At 41.3% G+C, this 10963-nt stretch overlaps 2 protein-coding genes across 3 annotated transcripts in view; one reads left to right on the plus strand and one right to left on the minus strand.

Moving 5' to 3' along the window:
- ppp3ccb (protein phosphatase 3, catalytic subunit, gamma isozyme, b) overlaps positions 1-4121 on the minus strand; it is a 43813-nt gene extending 39692 nt beyond the window's left edge. The window contains exon 1 of one of the 2 annotated variants that reach the window (XM_050053859.1): positions 3504-4121. In XM_050053859.1, the coding sequence (XP_049909816.1) occupies positions 3504-3555 (52 nt within the window). In that variant the 5' untranslated portion in view covers positions 3556-4121. The remainder of the gene's footprint in view (positions 1-3503) is intronic. The other variant, XM_050053858.1, reaches the window with a different exon arrangement.
- Positions 4122-9139: 5018 nt separating this feature from the next.
- Positions 9140-10963, plus strand: part of LOC126396074 (myosin light chain 5-like) — a 5393-nt gene continuing 3569 nt past the window's right edge. The window contains exon 1 of the mRNA XM_050053913.1: positions 9140-9331. Coding sequence (XP_049909870.1) covers positions 9329-9331 — 3 coding nt within the window. The 5' untranslated portion in view covers positions 9140-9328. The remainder of the gene's footprint in view (positions 9332-10963) is intronic.

Genomic DNA, 10963 nt, shown 5'->3' on the forward strand with positions numbered 1-10963 from the left:
CTCTATCCAGCTTGACAGAAGCGCTCGCGGCTCGCGTGAAAAATAGACCAGACGCCGAACTGAAGCGTTGAAGTGCGCGAGCCTCTGCGGGCGCTCCACTCTGCTCAGCGGCCTGTGTGGACAGTCAGATAGGTTAACATGGGGGCCGATTAAAAACTGCCTCCGCTGCTGGGCACTGCGCTTCGGTTCCGCATCCGGTGTGTCCGTGGTGTGACTGAATGAGAGACTGAAAACTTAAGGCCCGCCCTACTCTGCTTCTGATTGGCTAGAACTCCTTGTTAACCTTGAGTAATGTGATACACCATTGGTAGTTGGAACTATCACTATCACTATCACAGTGGGAAAAAGTCCAAATTAGTCTAAAAAGTCTAAATTATGGCGAAAAGGTAGTTTCTTGCAACCCTAGAATTAAGATAAAAATATTCACAAACGAAAAAACACTTCTGGTTGCTGATAAGTAGTGTTTAACTTTTGATTTAACACTAAAAATTAAACCCTCTGCGCACTGCAGCGCAAGCAGACAGATGCGCGACTCAGAGCCGCATGTGTCACTGACACCAGACTCAGAGCGCAGCAGACCGGTGGAAAATGTCACCATCAGCATATTATTTTACATCAGTAAAATCTATTTTATCATTATTTTGAGTCACATTGTTGAAAGAATTTAGTCGTCTGTGTTCAAGTAGGATAATAGGTCTCCATTCATTGCACGTCAGGCTTTCTATTTCCTTGTTGGAGATGTTTTCTTTTTTAATTACATGATAGCTATTCTCCCCTAACTCACCAGTAAAGAATACCTTTGTCCATTTCAAATAACCCGTGGCAATAATAATATCCCTGTTCTCTGATTTACTGTGAAACTTTCAGACCAGATGACTTCTTTACTCGGCCTAATGGGGTTAGTGTTGCGTTCAAGGTCCCCCAAAAAAACGTGAGGAAAAAAAAAAGGCAGAATATTCCAAATTTTTTTCTTCCCACAATCGAATCCCGTGCCGTCGAACGAAGCTTCGAATTTTTTGGGTCAGCCCTACATATTACACATGTGTATTCTTATGGTGACGGCACACCAGCAGGTGGAGACATGAAATACAATACTTTACAATATATGTGTCACATTTGTATAATTAATGTTAGTTAGTTGTTATTACCTGACCCTCTCAGGGTCTTTCTGTTCCCCTACGTTCACCTTTGGGTGTACCCCACCTTACCCCTCCCCTTCTGCTGTGGTGCTCCATGGGAGAGGTGAGACGCATTATTCTCGTAGTAATGTCTGTGTTTTAGTGCTGTTAACTTTTTATAAGTTCATTTTATGCTGACATGTTCCTGTGTCATTTAATTTGTGTAGAAGCTCGAGTTAATGTGGTCGCAACTGAGGGAGGATTTTGTTTTTACCTCTCGCTGTCAGTTGTCAGGAATAACCAGAGATCACCTCCGCAGATATCCACGGTCTGGACCTCTTTATATCAACACGACGCAGACATCACCAGAGCCCACCACTTACATTATATTATATTCATTCACTGTGAAAACTAACACAAAGCATGTTGGCTGGTGTTGATTTTTAGGGCCGCTTCATAGTCGACGCAAAGGCACGCAGAGACGAACGCATTAGAACGCATTGAGATGCATTGGCCGCCATGATGCGTGCTTGCGTCTCAAAAAATGTTGTCCATTTTTTTGATACGCAAAGCAACGACGCGTGTAATACCATGCGTTGCCAGCGGGGGTGTAATGCAAGCGACGTACTTGAAATTAACCAGTTTTTGTTATTCACAGAAGAAGCAGGTATGAAGTATGGCGGGCGAGGAGGAAAAACTTTGCGAACTCGTACGGGCAAACCCCCATTTATATGACAGTTCTAGTGCCCTGCACTCTAATAAAATAGCAGTACCAGCTAGCCAGAACGTACCGGTGACTCTGCTACCCCCTGTTGCGCAGGCCATACTTGCGTTCAATGTGTTGACTATAAAAGTAAGTGTGTTGCTCACGTCTCTTGCTTGCGTTGCATGCATCGACTATGGAACGGCCCTTAAGCCGATATCAGCCAATACTAATGACGCGTCGATATTATCATCCGTCCCTATTAATTTTAGATGAATAAATTCAATGATTTATTAGACTTTTTAAGGATCCGTGGTAACTGTGTGTGTGATTTTTATAAAACAACCCATATGACGAGAGAGGCAGGAGGCCCCCAGTGCACGTGTCATATCATCTCATTCACGATAACACCGATATATTTTGTCAACATAGTGACGTCATACTGTTACCCACGGCAACAACAAGCATGGCTGAAAGCGAAACTATTCCCGACTGCCTGGTGGTTCCAGAAAAAAGAGGAGCAGCTTCAGTAGTGTGGAATAAAGTGTGGCGTCCTGAATGTTTTCCTTCTCTTAGCGCTCAGAGGGAACTCATTCAGCGGCTCCTCTGGCAGCAGCACAGCGTCTCTCCCTCTCCTCTCTGATTCTGTCACAAACCTTTGGTGATGCAAACCTACGTGAATAAACTCCATATATGTGACTGTGTCATAACAGCCTGTCACAGGTTACAGCCTGATGGTTAGAGGAGAAATGGCAGAGCATAAAAACAGAGAAGGAAATCAGCTGTTGATTTATATATATATAGATCCCAGGGGACATTTGTTTAAATGTGTAATTAGTGGTAGATTTGATTTAGTTGAACTATTAATATTGTGACAGGATCTGAATCTCACTCTGAGTTACTGTTGTTGTTCACAAACTAAAGACATGAGAGATCATTTTAGTTTTTATTTAAGATTTGACGCAAACTGTGAAACTACATCACTGATCCTGTTGCAATTATATCTTCTTTAAATTTTATTTTTTCACTAATGTGTCACATTCTCAAGAATATTGCAAAAACTACCCTAATATATCCTGATATTATTTCAGGGCCATATCGCCCCCAGGTATTTTCTCATGATCCAAAACTTTGGACCCCCCTGTCCTCTGCACCGGGGCCCAGCATGTGGAGCTACGCCCCTGCCTACGCCTTCACATATGTGGGCTAAGACAGTTTTCTTGACTTTGTACGTTGATATCTCCACAGAGGCAGAACGGATTTTTATCATTCAAACTGCATTTAAAACGTCCACCTCCCTTCCTTCGTTGGCAGTTTGAACCGTGAAGCTAGCCCTCACCGATCTCTGGAAATGTTCGTTAATATGAGAGGACCCCGGGAACATCGGAATGACCCCCGTTTAACAGCATACAGCTGACATCTGGCAGTCCGGACAGCTAAGCTAAGAAGCTAACTCATTAGCTGCCGCCCGGATTGATTAACTTGTGTAACCGGGATGTGTGAGCGCCCTGCCGGCGGAGAGGCGGGTAGGAAGCACCGTGATCCGCTGAAAAAAACCCGAGTGAATTCAGTGTTAACGGGGCTGGGCTGTCATGAAGCTCACGTTTAGCCAACTAGCTGTGACAGCAGCGTCCGTTAACTTCCTGCACCCACCGGGGAGAAAAGAAAGAAATGTCACGTACCTTTAATCGGTCGTTCAGTGGTGGAGAGTTTGTTTTGGTCTTTCGCCGACATTCTGCCTCCTCGTTCGGCTGCGCGTCGCAAAAATCGCTAAATTACTAACTAAACTTGATGAATTCCTTCCGAGCTAGCTAGCTAGCTGCAGTGAGCTAGCCGCGCTAGCTAAGTTCGGCTCGGAGCAGCTTCACTCCGCAGACAGACCGAGCCGAGCCGAGCCAAGCCGAGCTGAGTTAAAGCCGCCGGTGGAGGAGGAGGAGGAGGAGGAGGAGGCGGCGGAGGAGGAGGAGGAGGAGGAGAGCTTCTTCACTAACAAATTAAAGCTTTCTGCTCTCCGCTGTGCTCCGCGGTGTGCTGCAGGGATGCCGAGCCGCTGTCAGTGTGTGTCAGGCGGATGGACTGGTCCAGGAAACGGCCCGGGCACCGCTGATGATGCCTTCAGGTGCAGCGCGTCAGATCATATCTCAACTTTATCCCTTTATTGTCGTTACAGGCCGCCGCCGCTGCTGCTGCTGCTGGGCTCCGCTCCTCTGTCGTGATCCGAGGTGTCGTCCAGACCCTCTCTGTCGGATTACAATAATCCGCCGCCCGCAAGCGGATTTCCTACAACATGGCTCAACGCGGGGGGCTGTGGGTAGTGTAGTATTAATGTGATATTAATGCGGCGCGTTCACGGTCCGCTGAGCCCCGCGGACACTCAGTGTGTTCACTGCAGCGGAAAACACACACACGGCTGATTTACTCTCAGATTAAATTTACAGATTGGATTTCTGTCTGAAGTCAAACATTAAAACGATCATTTAAAAAGTTGTTGAATGACTTCGTCGAGTTTTAACAGAGAAACTGAAATTCACAGGAAAAGGCAGCGGCGGGAAGAAACTAAGGGACTGTTCGTTATTTATGAGGGGTGCGAGAAGGAGAGGCGTGTGAAATGATTTCTTTAAACTCTGGGAGGGACCTGTGTTTCTTATTTTGTCTTAGAGGAGGAGCATACTGTGGTTTTATTTTGTATTTATTTATTTCTAATTTTATTTATTTATTTTGTTATTTTTTATTTTTTGCAGTTTATTTTCGACACAACTTGCAGGCATACATTAACCAATAACTGCTGTCAACATCAGCACGCATACGCAGACAGGTACATTAAATGTTTTTTAAATGAAACCATGTCTTCATTAAAAATCACCAAAATGACACTGTTTATGAAAAAGTAAAATCAGAAATTTTCAACTTTCAAACATCAGAGGGTTTAAACGAACAGAATAACTCATTTATGGTGGAGGGAGGCTCGTGCATTTTGTATGGACGTATGTATTGTATTTATACATTTCACACTGACAGCCTCAGCACACTGATGATATACATTTTATTTCTTAATATTTTAATATCTTAAGTGTTAAACACTGTGACGTGATGTACATTCTAATTTTATTTTACTTAATGCACATTTTCAGTTCTACTTTATTTTATTGCTTTATATTTACACAGTTTTATTTCATACTCTTATTCTTACTTGTTACAATTCTCAACTCAACTCAACTCAAACTTTATTTATAAAGCACATTTAAAACAACCAAGGTTGACCAAAGTGCTGAACAGGTCAATAGAAATAAACAAGCAAATACAATGAGGTACCTAATAGTACACCACAATAATAACCATAAGATACATAAAATACAATACAATAAAATAAAATACAAGAGTTATAAAATAAGATCAAAATAAGATAAAATGTTTGGGTGTCCAGCTCAACCTGAGTTAAAAGCCTGAGAGAAGAAGTGGGTTTTAAGAAAAGACTTAAAAACCTCTAGGGTCTGGGCAGACCTAATGTGCAGGGGCAGGCTATTCCAGAGCCTAGGGGCAGCCGCCCCAAAGGCTCTGTCGCCTCTGGTCTTCAGCCTAGTCCTAGGAGTAGCCAGTAATAGCTGACTGGCTGATCTCAAGGCTCTGGAGGGAGCATGAAAGTGCAGGAGTTCGGTTAAATAAGGGGGTGCCAGCCCATTTAGGGCTTTAAAAACAATCAATAAAATCTTAAAATCAATTCTAAAACGCACTGAATTCTCTATTCTTTATATCGGAGCGACTGTAAGAAATCACAATTTGCCCTCTGGGATCAATGAATTATTTCTGAATCTGATTCTGATTTTCCACCCATCACTCAGGCAGGCTCAAAGAAAAATATTTGTAGCTCCGGGGAGGGTCACAAAATAAATAAATAAATAAATGTTAAGAGATATTTAGCGCAATAAAACCTACAATATTTGCCTCTGAGAGGAGCATCGAAGGGAAATAAATAAGTACAAATAATTCAGAATTGTACAGTGACCTCCTTGGTTACTTTCCCCCACTGGAAATATTGTAGTTTTTACTGCAAAATATAAATAAACTAATTAATGTTAATGTATTATTGGAGATTAAACCACCAGTTTTACCAGATTTTAGTTGTAACAGAGGATTTCTACACTGTCAAATATCTCAGTAGCCTAAAATTAGCAGTATAAAGGTGCAAAAATATTCCATTACAACAAGTCCTGCATTACAAATAAGCAAATTGCAGAGGCTGCAAATTATCACTAAAATGTACTTTAAATGTATTTAGTTTGCATGAATGGAACAGGTTAACTTAGCAGCATTTTAATAATATAAGATGTTAATGTGTAATATAATCTGAGCACAGCTGTCTGAATAAATGTAAAGGAAAAAGTACAATATTCCCTCGTTACTCAAGTCAAGTACAATAACCTCAAAACTCTACACAGATAGGCTGTTTTATTTTATTTTATTTTATTTTCAAGATTGAGTTTTTATGCACCAATGGGCTGCATAATAATAATCAATCATGTAAAGAATAGAGAATTATAAGAAGTGAGAAGTTTGAAGAGATGTGAAAAATATTGTAGTTAAATAATTGCACAGTGTAATTATAATAACAATACTAATAATGGTTTTCAGTCATTTCTGAGTAGATTTAAAACTTGTTTTACGTTTGTGCCAAACTCCATTGACAAATTTCACAATTTAAGGTTGTCCTGTTTTCAGTTTGAGGTACTTGTTATTTAACAGGTGAACCTGTCTGTAATTTTGGATTGTAGATTGTATTAAAACACCTTAAACAGTATTTTGAGGATAAATTTACTTTATATTTTCAGCCCACCTGCAGGTCTGTCAGTCCCTTCCAGCAAACACAGGACTGGGAGGGCGCGTTACTGTTATAAAAGTTAGATTTGTAGTATAATAAAGTGCTTCTTTTTCAGTCCTCTGTGTGCCGAGTCTGAGCGTACACTCAGATAATCATGATACAACACAATAAGTCATCTGTCAGTTTATTTCTTTGCCTTTATTCAAAGACATGTTAAAACTGATGGTTTTCTCTAAGGAGTTTGGTGCTGCTTCACAGTTTCACACAGTTCACAGATTTGACCTCAGCACCTGAACATAAAGCTGATAAAGCTGCAGGTCACTGAGTCTCTCTCCTGTGTACAGTAACCTCCATATGTAATATTTCTTTCTGCCACATGAACACAACACGAGGAGCTGAGCAGAAGGACGACAGCGCCGCCATGTGGACGCTGATCAAACTGCTTCAGATACAACAACATGAAAGTGTTAACAAATATACTGACATTTATAAGAGCTTTGTACTTAAGCTGCAGAGATATTTAATATGTTGAGTCGAGCTCAGAGTGAACAGAGATGAAACCAGATCACAGGACAGGATTAAAAGTTGTTCAAATAAACTGGGACAGACTGGTTTCCAGTAACTCCTCACTACTGGAGCTTGTGAGAAGAATGTACAGTAGTCTTCGATAGATAGATAGATAGATAGATAGATAGATAGATAGATTCACACTGTTACTCAGAGGTGAAACTAAATACAGACTTCAGTAGAAGACAGAGAGTCAATATAACATAATAACAAAGATAATCTTTATCGTCTGTCATAAAGCGACAGGAACTCTCCTTTAACGAGGCTGAACACATATTACATATTTAAAACAGATTTAAACACACACACACATGTTGGTGTGTGTGTGTCACACACCAACATTTATAAAACAGGACTGAAACTATCATGAACAGTGTTACCAGCTCAGAATACACTGCCTGTTTTCATTTGTTCAGGGTGATGATCACAGAGGGAAGAAGAGACCAGCAGAGAGCAGCTCCAGTTGTACCTTAGTGAGACGTCAGCAGCATTTCCAGCTGCGACTGTGTGCACAAGTTTTCCTTGCATCCTTTTTCCTCAAGGAAAATTTCTTCCTTCTGCCCACTGGGTTGCTAAAACTTGGTGTTTTTAGGTGCCATTTTTCCAGCGGCGATGTGCCACCTACAGCTGGTGATTTTTTAATGAGTCACTGACTGCATTTCCAGCTGTGACTGTGCCACCAAAAGTGGGTGTTTTTTTAAGACATTGGTGGCATTTCACAGGTGATTGTGACACCTACAACAGGTGTTGTTTTAGTGAGTCATTGACTGCTTTCCGAGCAGTGATTGTGCCACCAAAAGTGGGCGTGTTGTAGCAAGACATGAGCAGCATTTCTAGCTGTGATTGTGCCACCTTAAGCAGGCTTTTGTGGTAAGACATTGGCGGGATTTTTCAGGTGACAGTGTTGCCTAAAACAGGTTGGTTTTTTTAGCGAGTCACTAGCTATGTTTCCATCCAAAAGTGATTTGAATCATTGAGAAATGCGCATTAAAGAAACACGAATCCTGTGTGTTTCCGTTAAATGTACGGACTTTGGTGAAAACTACGAACTCGCGCGAGTTTTCCGCAGAACCAGAAACAAAACAAGTCTCGCATTCTTCTTCTTCTACGTTTTCTGGCGGTTGGCAACCAGCTTGTAAATGCATTACCTTCTTCCTGACCCGGAGTGTGGATATCACCATGGAGAGAGGTGCGCCACGTCAGACTTAATTCGAACATAACTGTTTCCATCCCCCGTTTTGCGAATCAACATTTTTTCGAATCAACCAAAACCCGGCTAAAGCAAGCGGATTTTAGTTTGTGTGAATCAGGGGATTTTAATTTGAATTTTGGTGTTTCCATCATAATTTTCCGATGCGATACTTCTAGATGTGCATCTAAACAGGCTGATGGAAACATGGCTACTGACTGCTTTTCTAGCAGAAAATATGTCACCTAACACAGATGTTTTTTAGTGAGTCATTGACTGCTTTCCCAGCAGTGATTGTGCCTAATTAAGTGGGTGTGTTGTAGCAAGACATCAGCAGCATTTCTAGCTGTGATCGTGCCACCAAATCAAGATATTTTAAGCCCAAACATCACAATTTTAAAAACATTTTTATCACCATAACCAACTGATTTTTGTCCTTGTTATGTTGAAACTCAGATGATCAGCCGCAGGGATGAGGGAGGATGTTTCATACAACTGGTGTCTTAAGTTGAAAATAAAAAGTCATATTTAAGTTTGTAAGTATATAAGTGTCTTTATAAAAAAATAAAAAGCCTGAAAGTCACAGAAGAGTGTCAGTTCTTCCTCCTCCTCCTCCTCCTCCTCTTGCTCCTCCTCCTTCGTCTCTGATGTGAAACTGTAAATAGAAACACTTTAAAAGGTTCTGATCAGCAGCAGCAGTTGTTGTCGGGCCTCCGGAGAACCACAGTTTTACAAACATCCTGCCCATGTAAGGGGAACTTTGCAGGGCCTGGGGGTCCCACCTCGAGCCCGGCTCGTCCCCACAGACCTTGTCTTGATTCAGTCCATCATCACGTCTCCTCTCTGCAGCCCAGACAGCTGCTGTATTTAAACTGTTGCTCCCAAATCATCAGCCTGACTCACTGCAGCAGCAGATCAGAGACGCAGCAGCCGACATGGTAGGTGCTCATATCCTTTATTTTTCATGTTTTATTTCGATATTAAAGATACAATAAGAGAGAGCTGCAAGTTTAATTTTAACTTACAGAATCAACTAAAGGTGAAAGAGGTGAAAGATTTATTTTGCACCTATTAAAGTGAATTCTGTGGACAAACAAAAGGAAACTGCTGTTTACCCAAAGATGGTTTTATTAAAGGGACCCCACGCTGTGTCTCTCCACTCTTAAAAAAAAAGACCAACAAGTTTGTTTTTCTTCCACTTAAAAATCTAAGTTCCTCTGTGGCCTCATCGGAAAGGTCAAAATTAATACAATTTTGATAGTGAGTGTTTTAGGTGTCTCAAAAGCCCCTTTTCCACCACAGGAACTTTTATTGATTACCCAGAATTTTGAAAAACCTCAGTGCGTTTCCACCGAAATTACCCGCGTAAAAAACTTTCCCTCAACCTCAAATTTACCCTGAAAAAGTACCTAGTAGGGCGGTAGGACTTTTCAGATTACCTGGAATTCTTGAGGGGCGGGGCTGTGTGCTGAAGACTGTGATTGGTGGAACACACACGCAGCGTTACGCACTTCCTGGCATGGGCAGCCGCTGAAAACTTTATTTTATTTCTACAAGCTTCACTTCGTTTGTGTTTTGATGAAGGATGGGTACCGAAACCCAGTACTAAATTAGCCCCCGGGCTAAATTATTAACCCTTAGCGAGTAAGAAGCCAATATGCTCCGCCCACAGTCTCTCATCCACCGTCACTGACGTTATGTCTTACACAAGGACAGCACGCTAGTTCGGCTCATAGTGAATTGTTCCTAATAAGCTCAAATGACAGCTGTCTGTATGTAGACTAACTTAGTTTGACACTTATCTTAAAATACTTTTAAACTGAGCTGCTGGCTGAGACGAACAGACCCAACTCTCTACACCAGCATGTTCCGTAACTTGAAGTGAGGTGGAAATGCAAACCACACAGATTACCAGTAATTCTTTTACCCAGGTAAACAAATCCCTGGTAATAAAAGTTCCTGGAAATGTTGGTCAGAACAGGGGCTAAATACATTTTGCTGCTGCCCCCGCAGCAGTACATTGCTTAGCTTTTATGTCGGTACTCCTGTCTGCTTCTCCAAACTGGGGGCAAACCGACCGCCATCTACTCCCTTGTTTTATAAAGAACAGCAGTAGATTTAGATCATTTCACTCTAACATAGTTCATGTTATCACTCCCAAAAATGATGTTTCATATACTCTTTCAATTTCACCACCATTCAAATTCAGTATTTCACATTCAGTCCTAACACAACAGAACACCATTCATTTAGTGAGAACTCATTAACAGCAAACCATTTCAACATGATCAGTTCTCTTTCTCCTGTTTTTAGTAACTCCTTCATGTCATCTCCTGAACAAAAGAAATTGTTTTATCAGCAAATGTTTCAAATTTCAACAGATTAAATATAAATATCATTTAAATAAAGTTTAAATAACTTATCAATCAATCAATCAATCAATTTTATTTATAAAGCCCAATATCACAAATCACAATTTGCCTCACAGGGCTTTACAGCATACGACATCCCTCTGTCCTTATGACCCTCGCAGCGGATAAGGAAAAACTCCTCAAAAAAAACCCTTTAAC

This window comes from Epinephelus moara, chromosome 9, assembly GCF_006386435.1.
Source record: "Epinephelus moara isolate mb chromosome 9, YSFRI_EMoa_1.0, whole genome shotgun sequence".
NCBI lineage: Eukaryota > Metazoa > Chordata > Actinopteri > Perciformes > Serranidae > Epinephelus > Epinephelus moara.